This window comes from Micropterus dolomieu, linkage group LG23 (assembly GCF_021292245.1).
Source record: "Micropterus dolomieu isolate WLL.071019.BEF.003 ecotype Adirondacks linkage group LG23, ASM2129224v1, whole genome shotgun sequence".
Lineage (NCBI taxonomy): Eukaryota > Metazoa > Chordata > Actinopteri > Centrarchiformes > Centrarchidae > Micropterus > Micropterus dolomieu.
This window is the reverse complement of record NC_060172.1, coordinates 9,728,159-9,749,118: the sequence shown is the minus strand read 5'-3', so window position 1 is coordinate 9,749,118 and position 20,960 is coordinate 9,728,159. Positions and strand designations below refer to the sequence as shown.

Sequence of the window (20,960 nt, the reverse complement as noted above, 5' to 3'; positions counted from 1 at the left end):
TCAGTGCAATATGAGCAGGCCAGCTAGTTCCCAGCATGGCTCAGTGGTCGTTTGTTTCCCAGCCTCCAGCATGAGAAAGGGCCGGGCAGATGGCAGACTCAGCTGGACAGAAGGCCAGTGGTGCTGCTGATGCTGCTGAATATCAGTCAAGCTCGTCCCACACTGTCGTCATCTCTGACGAAAGCCGAGCTGGCTTGGCATGATTCACCTGTGCTTACCTATGAAATCATTAGACTTTCCGATATCGTAGTCCCACACGGTCACCTCCAAGGTCTTTTTGGTGAGGTCTGCATATTTTATGTCATAACAGAACTCCTACAGGAAATAGAAAGGCAGAAAATAAGAGCTCTAGTTGTGCCTTTCTCCGGTATGATCACGTACAATTACAATCACATATCAAATCAAGTATGAAGCCTAATTTGTGTTTTAAGGTTTTGAATGTGTTGAATAAGAGTCCATTCTGCTTCACCACCTTCCCAACAAAACTCTTCTGCATGCTGTTTGGTAAGCATAATTATCATTACAAACCTGAGTGCAATTGACATTTGTTTCATTTTCTGGTGAAACTGATTCATATAATTCTGAGCGCCTCATTAACTTTTAATTTTTTGTAAGTGCCTAAAATAACATTCAGGTTAATGTCATTGCAGCAGTTGCCTTTCCTCACTTTCACAGCACGCCCTATTAGTTCAGGACACATAGACTCATTCAGTATACTGCAAGTGTTTTGATTGGACCACATTTGAATTAAATGTAAAATACATGCTAGAGTCCTTCAACAGAATGACAGTATAATCAGTAAAGTACACTGTCCACTGAATGAAACAAGCATATTTTCTGATATCAATTTGCACCGTGTGAAGGAACAGCATTTATGTCGCATTTCAATCTGTGGTTCAATCAGGGTTGCTGCTCCACCTTAATGAAATCAATGCCTTGATATGGAGGAAGACCCTCATTGCTCGTCTCCGACAGAAAGGCCAAGAGGTGATGGAAGAATATGGGTACAAAAAATGCCAGAGGAAATGTCAAGCCGCTGGCCTGTGTGTAGCCAAGGCCGTCCGCTTGTATACAGGCTGAGCCAAGCTGCCCTGTGCCACGATGAATTGGGGGGCCTGTTCAGCCTTGAAAACATGTTTGGCATCTTTCTGCAAAACATTGCTGTGTCCTCAGGGTCTTTAGCAAAGTATTTCTGATTTCAACAGTATTTATAATCAGGTGTTCATCTGTGAGACTGAGCTGCTCTAGCTCATTTTAGGGGCTGCATGTCGAAGTGTCCTTGGGCAAGATACTGAACCCCGAATTGCCCCTGGTGGCTGTTGCACCAGTGTATGAATGTGTGTGAATGTTAGTTTCTGTTTGAGCACAGGCTCAGTGTGTGAATGCGATGTAGTGTAAAAGTGCTTTGAGAGTTAGAAAGGCGCTATACAAATATGAAACATTTACATTTGCATTTTGATACAGAATAAGGGCTGATTACTTGTTTTATCTATACTGAATTTATCAAAGCAATGTTACAGCACACTACAGCGATGGGATTCTGTTCTGAACATGTTTTCAAGGCCATCATCAACATCTGACATTCCCAATCTTTGGTGGGAAACACAGATTTCCAGTGTGAGAGAAGATAAAGAATCAGTGCTACCAAAAGACACTTGAGCTATGTCTTTGGCTGAGGATGACTTTCGTGACATATTCTACATTCAGACAGCTTCAGTTCTGCTGCTCCCTCAAAAAGTCATCTTGTAGTGAATTTTGAAAAATGTGCTTCTTTTGTATCTGACAGCTGTGCCCTCTCAGAATGGCTTTTGTAGGTTCCAGGGTTATGGAGTTTGCTCCGCACACAAAGGCACTGGACAAACACTCAACTCAGGTAAAAGAAAAATAGAAGAGGGAAAAAAACAAAACAAAGCTGGAGCTTCAAGGTTTTAGCGCAATAGCCGTGGTTTATACCTCGTTGAACTCGGGATTGAGAGTCTTCTTTTTCACAGCAGTCTTGTGCTTTGACTTTTTGTTCTCATCAGGCTTCAGGTACCTGTAGGAGAGCAAAGTATGGAGGGAGAGGAGGAAGACTTAATACAGGACTTAACAGTGTTGATAAGGAGCAGCAAAGAGAAACACTTCAAATCCCTGCAGATTCATTCATTAAATTATGTCGATGTATTATTTGAAACCACCATCAACTATGTAAATCCCCATATACAGTGTAAAAGCTTCATTCTATACATTTCTGTCCTCTAGAGGGTGCTGTGGTACTGCCCTATACTGAACCACACAGCTGCATTGCATTACATATGCTACATTACCTTACTTTAATAGACTCCACCTGTGCTTTTATTAAAGACATTTTCCCCCCAGTTGGTAATATATTAATGCTGTTGTGTCATCACCTCCCGAAATAGCTGTTCTCTGCCAATAATAATGTCCAATACATGGTTAGTTTAACAGCAACATTTAATTTTAGTTAAGTCTTTTTGATGAGATTGCAGAGGTGAAGACACGTTGCCTCACATCAATAACACATTTCAGTTTATACTCGACAGTGCAGATCTCCAGTATGTAGTTTCTTTAGTATGTGTGTGTGTGTGGGGGGGGGGGGGGGCGCCACAATGAGAGCACCACTTGACTACACATTGCTGCCTTTATCTTTCATCATGAATGTAACACTGCTCTATAGAGTATATGGTGGATAATATAGTATATAATTGAGTGTTTACTGTATGTAGTTTAGAGAATATTATAGTTTCAAGACAAAACTGCGCGGTACTGAAAGAAAAAAGTGTAAATACTAATTTGTCTGCTACTTCAGCACCATGGACAGTGTCAAGGATCAGTAGACTAGACTTTATTCAACTAAACAACCCTTCTGCCCCCAAACTCTCTCTGCTACTAGGGGATAGAGAGGGGGGTGGCAGGTTAACAAAGGGGATTCATTTTGCTAACATGGGGGAATGGCATCCCCCCTCATATCACCTACTGGATATGGGTTGACTATTGAAGCATTTGGGGTCATACTACACTCATCCAGTTTACAGGTACACCTAACTAAAACAAATGCAGTCTAATGCATTCCATGGTGCAATAAATCCTATTTTCACCATGTTTCAGAGAGGTTTTTGTGTAATTTATGGTTATTTTTGAGGCTGTAATTGGCAGTGCTGTGGACCTGTATTGTGTTATATTCAGAGGTGTCTACCCTGATTCATATAAATGGGATGGACAAAATATTAGAAACATCTCTCAGTATAATGCAATGCACTTAATCAGCACCACAAAGTACAGCCTTCAAAATTGCCATAAAGTTGAATCAACCACCCTCTAAAACTGTTTAAATGAAAACTGAACGTTTATTGCAGGATTGTTGTATTAGACTGCGGTAGTTTTAGATAGGTGTACCTAATAAACTGGAAACTGAATGTACATTGTGAAATGTGCAATCTAAATAAAATTAGATTTTGTTTTGTTGAGGTGTTGCTGGAGTTCCCAGAACATTTTTCAGTTTGCATTCTCTGCAGTCCAAGAGTCTGTGGTGAAAACAGATCATTAGTGCCACTGTTGCTCTGGGTGCAGGCATTGGTCTTTATGAATGTATGGCCAATGTGTGTGTGTTTGTGTTTGTGTAAAGATTGGCCCTTTGCTTCTGTTCTGTCCATATAAATGATGCAAAAGGCAGGTTGTACTTATATCAAACTCAGCGCGCAGTGTAGTGAATGTTGTGTATTACCTCTATCCATTTGGCAAAGAACAGTTATGGGCAATAATGCTCATTCTGATGTGTTATATTTCAATCCAGCAAGCAATTACAGTAGCTCGTCACATCGCTCTTTCCTTTTACACACTTACTGGACACACACACACACACTTCAATTTCCCAAGGTAACACAAAGAATTAAGGGAGGGTAAGTGGGTTATTGCTCACAAACATACCCCTGGGGAAATGGGGGCTGAAATTTGATGAGGATATTCCAGCGAACATAATTGTTGTCATGTAATGGGGCTACCGACCCCCAGGTAAAACCAGCTAAGAGTGAAAGTTAGGATGTAAACAATGCTATTGTGCAACACATTGTTTTTAAATGTTATTTCACTACTGCCATTATTCTGCTTTGAATGAAGAGCCATTAAGGAGGGCATTTACTCATGACATACTCGACAACCTTGGTCGACTAATATGTGTCTGCATTCGACATCCATATGACACATGCGTCTTAAAAATATGCCCAACATTACAGTATCAACGCAATAGACCATGTACAGTTCAGGTGACAGCTGGGACATTGGCTGGTGAAAGAGGAGAGAAATCATGCAGCCCTGTCTATCTGTCAGTGTATACATGTCCTTTATTCCCTCTCACATGAGTTTGTCAGTAAATCTATTATCTGCCCAAGTGTCCTTCAAGCTTCAGGGAGATTTTGTCAACCTCAAACTGTCTGAAAATTGTTGCCAGCCCCTTTCCTCCGAAACGAGTCGGCTTTTGTTCTAGAGGTGTGCACAGCAGAGTCGGAAATTAATTGCACTTTCATTGCTCAGCCAGATGAAAGACTTGGGAAATGTTCAGGTGTGATAAATAGGACTCTCCTTCAAACTGCAGATGGCTTCTCGCGCTTTGTGTCTTTCTTGCCGCTGATAATCACAGGTAGTCTGCTTCTTTCCTGCTAAACCATCAGCAGTAAACCATCAGTACATGCACTAAAAATAGCATTATTACGACGAGCATCCGGTATTTTGTGGAGAAATACATGTTGAGAGGAGAGAAGCAATCAATCGACAGTTGGCTTTATGTGAAGTCAACCTATGTTTTTAAATCATGTATGCTCCCTTGTCAGATTTCTTCCTTGACAGACACTTCGCTAAATGACAATAAATCCATGAAACTGATTCTGAAATCTGCAAAGTATCAAGAACAAAATCTTTAGTTTTTTTTTATACACCTTAAAGATCGAAATAAAGATCAAGTCAATTTAATTTAAATAAATAGAACTCTGGAATTGTAAGTGAATGCACACGGTTATATGTCAGATATTCATACTTCTTCCTGTACTTGCCTATCTTCCATTTTTATTTATTTAAAAAATTCATTATATAAATTAATACAAGCATGAAATTGTGAGGTAATCCAATACATTTTTGAAACTCACCTCATTATTATGAAATGTTATTTCTTCCTTATTTAATTCCAGCAGTTTTTCACCATTTCCCCCAATGATTTCATAATGCCATTTTCATAACAAATTCTTATTATGTAATTGGATGTCGCATTGGTCTGAATGAGCAGGACACCAATGTCATAACTAGCGCTACCATGTTAATTTTTTTTTATGTATGTTAAGTAACATTTGAAATAAAACAATCAGTTGAAAAAATGGCATAAAATGTATCGAATTTGAAGATGTCATCTTGGACTGGGAAATTGGGATTGTGAAAATTAATGACTATATTCTGACATTTTATAGACCCAACAATTAATTCATTTAGAAAATAAATGTCACATAATTGTTAATTGCAGCCTTAATAATGACCAAAAAGATTATTGTACAAAGCCATGATTATATATTTTGTCTATATTTATCCATAGGATCATTTTATAATTTCTTATTTATTTATTTTTATCTTGAATACTATGGGCCTCCATACTTCCAAGCCACTGAAGACTGCACATTTAAAATCATTTCTTGTGTAATTTTTTTTTCTGTTATGACATGTCTATTGATGAAAGATTCTGGTTCATTGCAGCTTGGGTCCAATTTTCATAGCTTTGTCCATCATTTCTACTACAACATAACACTGACCAAGGTAATTGCTGAAATCTGGGAACTTGACAACAAAGCTACAATAAAGTCTGACGAGTCAAGAAACACAAGCAGTCAGACGATCAGACATGTTGTAAACGACAAAACAGTTTATCCAGATTGTCGAAGTCACTTTATTTAGAGGTAAAACTGAAAGTGAGTGCAGCCACCGTGTCTGTAATAATCCCTCATTGCACACACAGCTACAGTGAGCACAGTAGGTCAAAGTTGAACCAAGCTGCATTGTAAATTGGTGATGGATTTTTCCTGATAGTTTGTTAACAACCTGTCTGATTGTCCACCTGCTTTTGTTTCTTTCCCCATAAGACTTTTAGTCACTGTGTTCCTGCTTCTCAGTGATTAACTTGGTGAATAAAGATTATTATTAAGGATATAAATGATGTTCAATACTGTGAAATAAAGATCCTGGTTGTAAAAAAAAAATAATTATGCTTTGAGGTCATGGGATGAAAACATACCACATGAAATTGTAGCGCACAGCTTCTGCTGTTATATATTATAATGTAACAGCTTTAGTCTCTGGGTGTTTTTGCATTTTTTGCATACTGACGTTTTAACATAGGGGTCGGAGAAGCCATTGGCGTCCATGGCGGCAAGGTGAGCGCAGCGGATGATGCCCACTACCAGGCAAGACTTCTGGGTGTTGTACTTAAGAGAAATCATGATGCGTCCTCGCTCCTCCAGGGACTTATCTTCTGTCTTGTTGACCTGCAGTGGTAAAAATGACAGGATTTAGAAATAATAACGAGCTTTTGTCACAAAGCCTACCACATGGAGGTATTTATACTACCGAGTGGCTGCCGGCCAGGGTTCCCCCTCATGCTCAGCATCATTTGTAACTGATGTTTCTCATTTCTGTCATTTGAGAGGAAACCAAAACTTTAATTTCCAAAATGATATTAATCCATGTAGACAACAAAATGTTGTCACTCTGTCAATAATGGATTTAATTCATTTTTTAAATCCCAGGAGTTGTTAAAGTAAGTTGATTTCATAAAATGCCTGCCGCAGCTAAAGTGTGCTTGCCTTCTTGTCTGTTGTGTGTCCTGAAAATCAGCCAAACACTGATTGGCTGATTGATGTCATCTCCGTTGTAAATGGTGAGTTAATAGCCTCATCAAAATTAATTTGCCATGTTCTTTAGAGACAAGATAAACATCTGAACTGACGCATGACCTGTGTGCCTGTTTTCATTCCAAACACACCACCAGTACTTCCCACTGATGAGCACAAATTCAACAACAGACCCAAACCTTCACGTGCTGTCGAATTAATTCAAATATTTTTGTCTGTTTGGATGATTTGGTATTAAACGTGATGTGGACAAGCCTCAATTTATAACATGACTAAACACTAAAATCATTTGTAACAGAGGAAGTTATTTATACATTGTGTAAAATAAATAAAAATAAATAAGGCTATCAATAATATTTATGAATATGGTCCCCTTTATTGCTTTTTTGTTTCTATGCACTTTATCTTTGATTGCTATAGTGAATTAATTGAAAATGTTTGTTCTTACTTAATGTTTAGAGGTTATGTTAGTGGTGAAGTAGCAGTTACCAGACACTTCAAACTCTCCAAAGAAAAAAAATACTAACTTGAGTGTATACATTTTTACAGAAATGCAGCCCAGGCCCCTAAAGAGCTATCTGGACTTTGTTTATTTTTTAAAAGCTATGACCAATGACTTAGAAATGCAATTTACCAGAAACACTCCCGCAGTTGCTGATTATGTGAATATGCACTGGGCTTTTCCATACATCAGCATTTATTTTTAACCACATGTACAGTATAAAACCATCCATATATCAGCAGAGAAAATGCAAAGAAGCTTAACAACTTCAAGCTCATCAAGAGCTACTTGAAAGTGCATGCACCAGTGGAAATGCGGGCATTGGGATTGTGAGTTCTTTCAATTTGGTTTGTGCCATTTCAAATTGACATTCATTGTTTTTTTCTGCCTCATTCTTCCTCTCTGTCTCTTTTATGACAAACTGCCAGTTACTTCACAATGGAGCCAAGCTATAGTTAAACTTAAGAGACATAGTTCTAGAAAAATCAGTTCTTTAAAATAAAATTTCAGTTTTTTTTTGTTTTTTTTTACAGTATTATAAAACAAATGACAGGACTTCAAAAATACCAATGATGAATGCTTCAGTAATAACAAAATTCCTGTTGTACTACAAGTTTAAGATGTTTAAAATGTCTGACTTTGGTGGTCTAAAGTGGTAGTTTCAAAGACGCTGGCAGAAAGCAATCATGTCACATTATCACATGCACTTTTGAAACTGCTTCTATAACCCAGGTGAAAAAAATCCAAGCCAAAGCCAAAAACTATTTTACTAGTTGCAAAATAATTATGCCAAGAAGTTTTAGCATAATTCTGCTGTTTGTAGATTGTATACTCAACATGAAAACACCACATGAACTACCAACATGAATGGACAGCTATAATTTGGCAACCTGAAAGCTACTGCTTCAAAAGTTTTTTGTTATTACCTTCATAGGCTCTAACATTCACCTCTAAACAATGATGCCTCAACACTCAGAAACAGTGTAAGAATAACAAAATGAAAAAAGACAAACAGATGGAAAGAAAAGTCTCTGCAGACTTTTGTCACTGCCAAAGTCTTACACTGACAGTGCTCAACAATGTGTCCAGCAGTGTCCACAGCAGGTTACTAATCAGATATCTCCAGGGAACTGACTCTCTCTACATGAATCACAGATGACTTTTACAAGACGTCTCACTGGACTTGTGGACTTGGCATCCATTTCACTGGGGATGCCAACATGTTTCATCCGCCGCCTTGGTTTACTGTCAAATCCTTTTAGTCCTGTCTCTTCTTCTACGGTTTATCCACGTTTAGGACATCCCACTGTTGTCTCTGCCTCTCTGACTCCTTTAACAAAATGCTCTTTAGGAAGGCTGTGACAAACCAAGAGGCTGACAGGAATACAAGAGTATCAAGAAAGTGAGGAGGAAGTAAAAACCTCAGGTTGTCTGAATGGTATCAAGGTCGACATACCAGACAAGTGCAGGCATCTTTACAGCGTTCACTGTCTTCTTTTCTATTTCACACTCACAGACCATCCATTTAGCCCGGCCAGCCTTCCATCTCTAATAAATGATTTTATAAGCTGTCATATGAACGACATATACCATGTAACATCATTAATCACAAATAAAAACATACAAATTGTCTGCGACTACATGGCCTCTGCTCTTCATAGAGGTCTGCTCTCTTTCCCTGCTTCTATGAGCCTCCTTTTCCTCTCTCCATCAATCTGTTCAAACATAAAATCAACTTACATAAGCAAACACACTGCTGTGCAGTAGCGTTTGCTTAACATTTTCCAGCTAATTGTACCATTGCCTTGGGGAAAACTCAATTAAGATTGGCTAGAGGATGTCCATTAATTGAATTTAACACACAGTATAACCGGACACCTCCGACGTGACTGTCTGAACATCATTCTAAATGAATGTAGCTGCAGAGCTAAATAATCAGGGAGATATACATCGCTTGCTCTCTGCATGCTTCATTGTTTTCTGGACTCCGAAGACTGGTAACAAAGCAGCAGAGTGGTAGCAAGCAACCCAATAATATTCCAAGTGCATTGACTGGGTTCCAGGTATTACTCAGTCCCTTAGGGGTTACCAGGGAAACAGAGATATTACCAGAAAAAAGGTCAGGTGGTATCCCAAGATAAAGGGGGAGTTTTCCTTTGACTGGTCTAGATTGCTGAGCCAGTAATCAATTCCAATTTCTGAACTTACAGTTTGAAGTAGAAAACCTTAATTACCTGCTACAAGTGTTTCCCTCTTTGCCTATCTCCTTACTAAAGACCAACAATACAATGGAAAATCCATGTTTAGAGGACCACTGGTCTTTTTCGGTGCCACATGTCATTTGCCAAGCTCTTAGTAACAATGCGTGGAGTAGTTCAGGGCATGAGGCTGTAAATGTGTGTCACAGGAAGCCAGGCCAAAATGCATCTCCTGCCAATGTCCTGGTGGATTCCCTCAGATCAACACCTCTCAGAAAACAGTGGGGCGCTGAATATTGTGCTGATGCAAGAGGCCATGGTTTGCAGGGCACTGGAATTCAGTCTGCACACTCACAAACATCCATCCATCCATCCATCCATCGTCAACCGCTTGTAATAAATAGTAAATAGTTCCAAAGTTTTTTCCTGTAAAATTACAATATTCAATCTGCCTCTTCAGGACTGTGCGGGTGTGTTTTGATTCAAATGTTGCACACAAAGACAGAAATCTCTCATGTGAAATAACTAAAACTTTTTAGCACGGCATTGCCCTTAGCAAGAAGCTGATTGAGGTTTCCAGGGCCTTTAATGGGTAGACAGTGGAGATATAGATTTTCTGTGGATCATGAATATCCACAGAAGATTTTATGGAAATCTGGCCAGTGGTTGAAGTTGCCTTGTTGCCAACTGTTAGCCAGGGGAGGCTGTAGACAGTCACTTTTCACATAGCAGTGAGGAACATCTTCAGGAGCAGCTATAGTCAATATTTTCAGATGAATAATTGATCACATGACATGGGAAAGGGGTCAATAGTAGTGACAGACCTACTGAGAATTATCACCCAACTCTGCTGTTCCATCGGTTCTATGGAGATTTATAGTACCTTTCACCTCACTGATTTGGTTTTACGGCCTGCAACTTTACTGTTTTGATTCACTCTCACGGCTCTCATCAGCATCATTTTTGTATTAGCCAGCTATTTTCAGAGAAATTCTCTAAAACATCAATGTACACTACCTGTTCAGCACCAAACAGCATGCAGACACAGTAAGCATTTAGGAGCTAATAAGCCATATATTTCCCTCAGGGTCGGGGTTGGTGAGGTTCTCCTGACTTTCCATTGGACTCACATTCACCAGGAGACCAGAAACACAACTCCAGATGAAAACTAATATTGATCCCTAACTGCTTGATCTGAAAAAAGGCAAGTGTTTGCTAACAAATTCACGATAAAATAATATAAGGTGATAATACAGTATGAAAATGTTGTTTACAGCTTTTTTTCCACAGCCCCCAAGTGGTCAAAAAAGCAGTTATTGCAGGTTTAATGTGCCAAGAGCTTTATTGCTTAGATGCACTAAGAAGAACTTCATCCCTCACTGGCTTCCAACCTTATTTGATGGGAAGAGCCATGTGGCCAGAAGCACCACAGCAAAGGGACAGAGCTCAAATCACCAGCTTTTTAACACTGGTTTCTATGCACTGTAATGAGACAAAGTGCTATTCCAAAACAGGAGCTAAATCTGCCACTTTGAAAAAATGGCAAGAGGGTGAGTAAATATGTGGCTATCTCTTACAGTTAAGCCGTTCATTGTCCAACTGAGCTGAGGGAATAGAGACATACAGTATCTTACAAAAGTGAGTACACCTCTCACATTATTTTAAATATTTAATTATATCTTTTCATTTGACAACACTTAAGAAATGACACTTTGCTACAATGTAAAGTAGTGAGTGCACAGCTTGTATAACAGTGTAAATTTTCTGTCCCCTCAAAATAACACATCACACAGCCATTAAGACATTTAATGGCTGTGTGATGTGTGTGTGATGTGTATGTCATGTGTGCAATGACATAGCTGTACCTTGAGATTATCAACAAATAACAGTTCTTTTCTCTTCCTCCTTTTATGGTGGCAACTAGCTATCAATGGAGGTACTCTCCTGAATGTGCCTGAGCCTGTTTCAGTGTAAATTTTAATAGCCCGGTCCCCTCAGGTACATGTTTGCTGATCATTCATGGGTGCTGGCCTGTGTGCTTTAACTTGAACATGTATAAATTTTAGCAGCACTATAAATTCCCAGTATTCACGGTGATTTGGCTGATTTACTGATGAGAAGTTGAGTCAATTTAAAATGGTATACATTTGGTAGAATGCCTTTTAGATATTTAGGCTACATCTAATTGTAGTTTTTTAGCATATATTTTAACCTGTGACAGGCCCATTATACAGATTTACTAGCTATGAGCTGGACAAGGCAGTCAAAATGCTCCACTGTCAGGCCAAAACAATCAATAAGACAGGCACTGCAAGCTGCTGGATGAGATGATTAAATGTTCTGTGCTCTATTCTACCCAGCATAGCAAACAACATCCTGTGTTCAGACAGAACTCCTTATCCGCAACTTCAAGAGCAAGCAGAGCAGAAAGCTTTGTGCCTCGAGCTCTTTCTCCCTGTAACCAGCGACATTGCTTTTGCTTTGGAGCATTTCTATGTGAAAATGGCCAAACTGTGCTTTATACTCTCCGTTGCTAGGGTGAGACATACGACAGAGTGGTGCAAAATAGCAAAGCAACCTAACTGAGAGAAAACAGACGACCCCTAAAAATACAAAACAGTTTAAGAGTTTGACGCAAACATCTTCTCTACAGCTACTCAAAAAGCCACTGCATGATGTGATGGTCTGAGCTACCAGATTTATTAAAACCTCCTCCAGTCTTACTAAAAGGAAGTGAATCAATTCACTCTTGGCTGTACATTGCTGTTGAGAAGCTGCAGGCAGCGGATTCAATCAGGACTACCTCCAATTTTCTCTTTTTGCTTTTAGTCACCGTGAAGGTATGGATTCAGCTAGAAACATCATGCAATCCACTGTCACGGTGTGCTTTTGTGGTGGAGACTATGGAAATACATGTGAGTGAGATTTCAGCACTGACAGCATCTATTGTGATTCTCCAAACTGATCTCACTGTGCAGTCTTTCGTCACCTACTTTCAACCTAAAGTGTAAAGAACAACATCAACAACAAGTTTCGGCTTGTGGCATTCATTAGGGTCATCCGTCTTTTTCTCCTGTCATCACCTAACATTTAGATATTCTGATTTATACCACAAAGGCAAAAATTGTAAACTGCTTTAGCCAGTGTCATGATTTTATACAAAAAAAACATCTAGATTTTCCACCAACACTGTGTCTGTGATTTCCGCAGGCAATATCACTCTATAATTATTGCATACCAAATGATAAGCCACCACCATAACCACCATAAAAACATGTAAAATATGGTAATTTTGGAAGTGTAGCAGGTACAATAAACCTTGACAAAATCAAGGACAAAAGCAGCACCGTGGCTGTTTGGTACCAGTTATACATGAGCATATTTTGTATTTTTGGATGCTAGTTCACACTCCCACATAGACAACAAAGCATATGAGAGGAGCAACAGGAATTTGTCTCTCCAGACACAAGGCAGTGCTCTACACTCCAAATATGGACAATCCAGAATTACACTGCGTTCTTTTTTTATAACCATAAACTGTGTAGGCAATTTGAAAAGGATATTCAATCACAGTTCAATGATACTCCATTCCACTCTCATGCTCTCATAAGACATAATCCACTCCCGCACTCCACTCATGTGCTCAAAACCTAATGCTCTAATCTGTCATGTCTAGATACTGTTGTTTGTACTAGTGTTCTTCATGTAATGACTAACATGTATTACATGGGACACCCTTGCTATGCCTTGTTGGGATCTATAGCATCTTAGGCAAGATTACGCTAATTTTATATTTTGATTGTGTAGAACTAACTACTGCTTTTGGAGATTGGTTATCTTTTGTTGTAAAATAACTATTGCAAAGAGATAAATGCAAACAGTATTATCTGAATTTAGCATTACTGGGCATTTCGATTAGCTCACAATTAAATGCTGTTCCTGCGAAAACTATTTAATAAAACATTAGCAATGCCAACAGTACAACATATTATCTGTTTTTACTCACTATACAACACTGTAATAAGGGTTTTCACATTTAGCTGTGCAGAGTTTCTCCCTGAAGAATTAATTAAGAGTATTGCACAGGAAAATTGAGGATGGTGGCCATATAGTGAGATGTACGTGCTCTGAGAAACCGAGCTGAGGGGATTTAGGTATGTTGCTTCAATAGAAATGTCAGTTTTCTAATTATAATAACATCATTAAAAATAATCCTTTGATAGGAAAAAACGTATTAATGATCACATTATAGTTATTTCATTAACAGGAATATGGAAAATATAGTATACTATTTTTGTACTTTCTACTAATCTATTGACAGTTACATTCCGACATAGCTGACACACATTAAGGTTGGAGTATTGCTGCCCATCAATTGCTGCCATGTTGTGTCCCTCAAAATAAAATGGCCCATATTTAATATCTTCCACCCTGCAGCCATTACATCTAATGATTTACATAATATTCTGTAATAAAATCTGGTGTACATTAAAATAAGTACAGTTAAGTGCATTCGTACTTAACTGTAAAGACAGTTATTCACCTAGGCCAACCACATGTTCAAGTGCTTGCTCTATTGTTCAGTGTTGATTTCCTGATTAGTTTAGTTGTTGAATATTTAATATAAATATAGACACGCAGTACACATTTTGCCCTTTATGTCAAATTGAATATGTTATTATTTAACACAAAACATGGAATGTAACCAACACACAGGTGAGAGATAGAGTACAAAATGTGCTAGTCATATTATTTTGAAATATATATGTGAATGTATTTAAACTAGAAGTACTGTAAAGTATAGTATTGTATATTCTGGAGTATAGTACAGTATGTACTAGAGTATATTGTAGTACATACTGAAATAGTATATAGTATGTAGTATAGTATACTATAATATAAATATATAGTATTATATAGTATAGAATAAATAGCATATATTATAGTACTGTAAAGTATAGCATAATATATTCTAGAGTATACTATATAATAGTATATTCTGAAGTATAGTGTAGTATTGTTTTGCAATGTATAGTGATGAATAGTACTGTAGAGAAGAGTACAATATCTAGCAAAAATAATTCAAACTTTTAGTGTAACAACTATTGCAAAGCAAATTTAATTATACAACTTTGTCCAATCACTGTTTTTGTTTTTAAGATTTAAATTATGAAAATTAAGAAAATAACCACAAAAGCACATGTTTACAGTAACATCAAAAACCATAAATATCTGTGAGGCACTTTAGACTTACAGGTAACTGTTTCTCCAGGCAGTTGTTGAAGTTTTTGATTTGGTTGGGCTTCAGCTTCTTGAGGGGGATTCGCGTTTCCCCGATGAACTCGTTGTGGCGGAATTTGTCCTCATCACACACTGAAATCCTGAGAGGAGAAGAACAGAGCAAGTAGAGAAAGACATGAATGAAGGGAGGCTCAGGTTGGGGTTTTGTTGCTGTGAAGAGGCTTAAAACCTGTCATTTTCCACCACGGGAGCCCATCATCCTCCATCAAAGGGATTTAATTCTCACCAAAATCTTCACTTAACTATAGAGCTACTCCCACTGACTCTCATGGCCTCATAGCACTAAGACAAAATTTAGTTTTATAACTAGTTTTGGGAATATAGACGACGCCTGGAACACATCCCATTTCCGCACAAACATATTGAAGTATGTCTTATCCGTAGGGATCGCCAAATTTAAAAATTACAGGAGGAGGGTAATATTTCGAGAAAAAAAAATCAAAACTTAAGATTAAAGTTGTAAATTTACAAGACAAAACTCTCAAATTGATCATGTTTTTCTAATACTCCTTATTACATAATGTTACATTTCATCACAGGAGATGTTATAACTAACCCAGACTATGGGGTGAATTGTAACATTTCACTCCTTGTATTTGAGACTAAACAATGCATTTTCTGTCTGTGCTGCAGAGATTACAGTAACACTAATTAATTTGTCACATTTTGAACCCACTGGCTTAAAAGTTACAATGATTCCCAGTCTCCCCTAAATTTATGACATAAAACTCAAACATTTGCAAGAAAGAAACATTCTCGGAGTTTATAAAGTCAAAAATTTGTGAGAAATAGGTTTGTTACTTAGAGGATGAATTGAACACAGACGCTGGGCTCAAGCAAAGTTTTAGTGCTCAAACCACAAACCTACGGGCCCAATCCTCCTTCGTCACTGTCAAAATCTGCAAGCCCCACATATAGGCTTACCGGTCGATGCTTTTTGGTGTCTAAATATTTTGGCATATGATTAGCCCCACACTTAAACATGATGTTTGTGCAGTGAAATCTTGAAATGAGTCTGACTAAATTAGGGTATGTGCATGTAGGTGCAGCGCTCATTCCCACATCCCTCGACTCTTCTTCTTCATCCCTCATCCCTCCATCTGGACCCTTAATCCATTCCTCCTACACCATCTTGGCTCTCCTCCATCCATAATATACAGTAAAATATTTATTGGCGTGGTCTTTGTCAGTGAAACCCTGGTAGTTCTGCAGTGAAGGAGCTCACAAGAGTTTTGCCAGACTCAATCAGCACAAGAGAAAATGATGGGATAATTATGCTTTAGGAAGCATACGACCATATTTGGATGAAAAGACTCAAACATACTAAAATGAGAGGGGAAACTTGGTGAGAAGAAGTTGAGAGATATTTCAAATGACTGAAAAATTATCATGTCAAAATCATTTAAAACCAAATCACGACTGTACATATCTCGCTGTGCTTGTTTTATTTACTCAATTAGTGCAGCTTGAAGTGAATTGTGCCAAGGTGCATGGTACGTTCAGCCTGTTTGCTTATTTTCATTACATGTTCATTTTCTTTCCACAGAACACATGGACACAACACACATCCTCCTTCCAATGCATGACAACATCCTTGTTGAAAAAATCAATGTATGTATGCCAGTGTATTCTTCAAATACATAACTGCTTCCAAAAGATAATGATGGTGAAGTGAAAGGCAGTTCTTAATTCAAAACCACATAGATAAAGGCACACATACAGTACATTGAGCTTCAGTTATACTTTCTAGACTGGAGATCTATATTCCTGTCTGCCATTTCATTACATTTATAATTAATGTCAATTGCTGGTGTGGGACAACGCTGCTCTCAGTCGATCTATGTCTTCGAATAAATGCAGAGAGTTTGTTTCAAGTGTTTTTCTCTGTATAATCGGCCACCATATGGAGGAAAACATGCAGCCTTCGCGCACTCAATGGCATGAGTAATATGTATTAGCATGGTAGCTTGCAGGGAATGTGGCATAATCAAAATCGGATAAAAAATAAATGATCTGCTGCATGGACAGGTGGCGCTAAATTAAAATTTCAATTTACAAAAAGAAATGAAGAGCCGTACTCACAGTATTGATCCTGGAAAGTGTTTAATCAAGGTGCTATTTTGACTTGTGTACAGACAAGTGTCCATCGGATTACATCTCGGTGAAGTTGCCAATATTACTGACATTCATTGTTATCATGGTACTCAATGTAGTAATAACACAGTTAAAATTTTCCTGCTCTGCAACACAAAATAACCATAATGTATTTGCAGAGTGTTGATAAGGTTGACAGGCAATAAGAGTTATTCAACAATTACTTCGCCAGCTGTGAGATCCAGCACATACAGCTTTTCAAAAATACGTTATCTGTGGTTTGAAGATAATTACATTTTAAATAATTAAAAATAATGCAATCACATTTTTATTATAAGATGATCAAAACATTTTATAATGATTTGATGAGCACTTGTGCATTAATCTGCTATTAATCCAGTAAAGATTATCATCATGCATAAATGCATTGCAGAGAGAATGCTACCGTGTTCTTGATGATGTACCCACAATACAATAGTGTTGAGCCATCTAAGAGGCTTACCAGAAGTAGTGCTTCATACAATGTTTCCTATATAATAGGTAGTAAATATGGATGGAAGGTTTAGTGTTGCACAACTGTAAATATCTGAATCTATAAAATGCAAAGCATTGCCTTGTGGGATTGTTAGCAGAAGTTAGTATGCATACTATGGGAGCTATTTTTTTCATTCCATCCCAGTCTTGTATTTTTCCATATATGGCCCACAATCAAAAAGGTTTGGCCACCCCTGCCCTCGACCACTGTTTATAAAAAGTCAGTAGCTCAACAAAAGAGTCCATAGGTGAGCTCAGACATGCATGTAATAACAGCAGGACATCCAGTGCCGAACAGAGATTACACCTAAAAAAGATGGGAAAATTTACTAGAAAGTGTTTTGGATATAGATTAAACAGATGCAGAATGAGAGATTGCACTGACTTCTGCTCTCCATGGGAATGCATGTTTCTCTAAGTATTGGACAAATTCAAATTTTGACCTGATGATAACATTAGATGAAAAGTTTAAGGATAACCAAAGTTATTACGATTAATTGTGAGGGGGAAATGTTGAGGTATTTTGGTCTAGACCAAACTGGTGGACCGTCCGACAGACCAACAAACTGACATTGCTTAAAAATTCCTACAAATGGCATGGCCATAACAGACAGTACCTATTTTGCCATCAAACCTGTTTTTCTCAGTATACAGCAAGTCTTGTTGGATAATATTATGAGCCCCCAGTACACGAAGTAAGTCACAACTACAGGTAGGAGTAAGAGGTGTGTTAACAGGGACACATCCACACTAGAAACACACACACACACACACCCACCCACACACACACCCACCCACCCACACACACACACACACACGCACGCACGCACACACACACACACACACACACACACACACACACACACACACACACACACACACACACACACACACACACTTGGTGGTTGCTTAGATGCTTGGGGGGAAACAGAAAAATTTAAGCAAACTGAAATCCTCTACTGCATACGGCCCATCTCTCATTGGGATATAGTATAGTACAGTATAGTACACTGTACTGTAGCTACTAAAATTATTACGCATATGATTACATAACCCACTTCCACCACAGTGTTAACACTTTGGTAAAAATAAAGTAGCAAAGAACAGTAAAGTAACACTTGCATTGCGTAACAGTGTCATGTTTATCATGAGAAGTAGAGACTTCTGTCTATTCTCAGGTATTGTAGTGAAATATAAATAACCAACAAAGTTTTTTTCACCCACACCAAAGTACTGCTTAGAGATTGCATAAACAAAGGATTTCCCGGCTGTTAAACTGGGGATATCACACGTTCTGGTTCGCCTTGGCACACATCATAAATTGTAGAGAAAAGGAATCCACAGGTAAAATAACGACACCAGTCATTTCTGGCTAAAACGGCTGTTGCCAAATACAGGCTATAATAAAGTGATTTACCTTCAGAGTCAGAAACTATAAAATATCACTGCTCCCTGAAAATTTCTAAACCCTTTCAAAAGTAGATCTACAGCAGCTAAGGATTAAACATATCAAAACAAGGAAATATATTTTCTCTTTCCCTTCGCCCACTTTCTTTCTCTTCTCTTCCATTCCTTTAATTTCCTTCCCTATTTCCCCTTTGTTTCCCTTCTCTCATTTCTTGTTTTCTTTTCGATCATTTCTTGTGTCTTTCCCTTTAATGTTTTTTCACCTCTATTTCCTTCTTTTTCTTCCCTCCCCTTCAATCGTTTATGTCCTCCCTCCCTTTCCTTCTGTCCATCCTTGCTTCTCCTCCCTTCCATTACTTTCATTTACCTCCTCTTTCCTTCCCTCTTTTTTCCACTTCATCCCCCCCAATTCTTCCTTCCATTGCTTTCATTTGATTCCTCCCTTCTTTTCCTCCCTTTCCTTTCTCCCTTCCTACCCTCTTTTTCTCCCCTTCCATCCCTCTCATTTTGTTCCTCCCATCTCTTCCAATCGCTTTAATTACTTTCCCTATTCTTTCCTTCCTGCATTCTTTGTCTTTCTCTTCATTCTGGGCACACATAGGGCATACACTGGGAGTACCTGAGTGTTTTGCGGACCATATCCTCGTCAGTGATGCCGTAGTAGGTCAAGGTCTCGCTCCATACAGGGTTGAGTGTGTTGCGCAGGGTCTTGGTTCTAAGTTTATTGGCCTGAAAGACAAAAGGAAAAGTTGGCCATTAAACAGGACTGAACATCATGATTGACTAACTGGTGGCTCCCCCGTACAGCTCAAGAGAGCACATCTGTCAGGTGTCAAGTTTCATTGAAATGCTGCCAGAATTATACAAACATCCCTGAAAATGTACAAAGCCTCTTCGCGCTGGTGAAAATTTGTCAATGCATTGACGTCTGGTGGCAAATATGCAAACGCAAGCTCAGTGCTGCATATTGAACACTGTCGGGAATGAAGAATACACAGCAGACTGCATTTACATGAAGTGACAGACATAATCAAAGAAATGCAGGTGAATGATGCTGAATACACTGAAGTTAAACAAAAGTTACAATTATTCAGCTCTGGCTCACTCTGTTTCTGTTTCTGTCAGCACTACAGTTTTTGGAGAAAACCGTGTTCCAGTCAGAGACATTTGTCAGGCGTTACATTCACGTTTGAGCCATAGGCTGCAACAGTACAGTAACAAAACAACATACACCTAAGAAAATACATACATACAATGCAACAAGTAACGTATCATAAGATCCATAGAATTAAATAGAAACCTGAAAAGTACGAAGTACTGGATTAATACACTACAAAATACATAGCCTAATTAATATTTATCAATAACAAAAGTTCAAATAGGAAGATCAGACAACAACCAGTTCTTGTATCCGATCCAAACTAGAGATAATTTTCAAATTTGGCACTTTAAAAGGAGTAGTGGGCTGGAATCAGGATGTTGTTAGCTTAGCTTAGCATTAAGACTGGAAAAAGCTAGCATGGCTCTGTCCAAAGGGATACATATACCTACCAAAACCCCTAAAGGTGTCTTATTTACATTGTGCATTTAAAAAATATGTTTACATTAAAGCTGCAAGCAGCGTTGGGCGGGCCCTCGCACTTGTAAGCGCGTCCGCGCGTGAGCCGGCCGAGTTGCATGTTCTGGAGCTCTGCCGGTGCGGCTGTGAATTTCCTACGCGGTTCCGACGCCGCATGAAGGTGTTATATGTCACTTCCTGTGTCCCCTATGTGGAGCTACATAGCACTTGCCGCTATGAATATAAATCGGTATTGACGTGTAGATGTCTGCGGGGTGGGAGAGTTAACAAGCACGTAAAGTTTGTTTCAGATGTGAGCATGTACACTGAACAATAATGTACCCAAACAATAAAATAAATTCCTTTTATATTTCCCTGCCTTGTTGTTTATGTGTACATACAGAGGAAGAATGTGAGAACAGCACACATTTCATCTTTACTGTGTGTTAGAGCATGGGAGAACAGTGGATACTTTTAATACA

The 20,960-nt window shown here is 38.5% G+C and overlaps 1 protein-coding gene across 2 annotated transcripts in view; it reads right to left on the bottom strand.

The window, feature by feature from the left end:
• The window catches only part of doc2b (double C2-like domains, beta), a 125,847-nt gene that overhangs the window by 1,508 nt on the left and 103,379 nt on the right, over positions 1–20,960 (bottom strand). For both annotated transcript variants that reach the window (XM_046040257.1, XM_046040258.1), the window contains 5 exons: positions 19,540–19,649; positions 14,839–14,965; positions 6,361–6,518; positions 1,954–2,035; positions 219–315 (listed from right to left, as the gene is read on the bottom strand). In XM_046040257.1, coding sequence (XP_045896213.1) covers positions 219–315; positions 1,954–2,035; positions 6,361–6,518; positions 14,839–14,965; positions 19,540–19,649 — 574 coding nt within the window. The remainder of the gene's footprint in view (positions 1–218; positions 316–1,953; positions 2,036–6,360; positions 6,519–14,838; positions 14,966–19,539; positions 19,650–20,960) is intronic.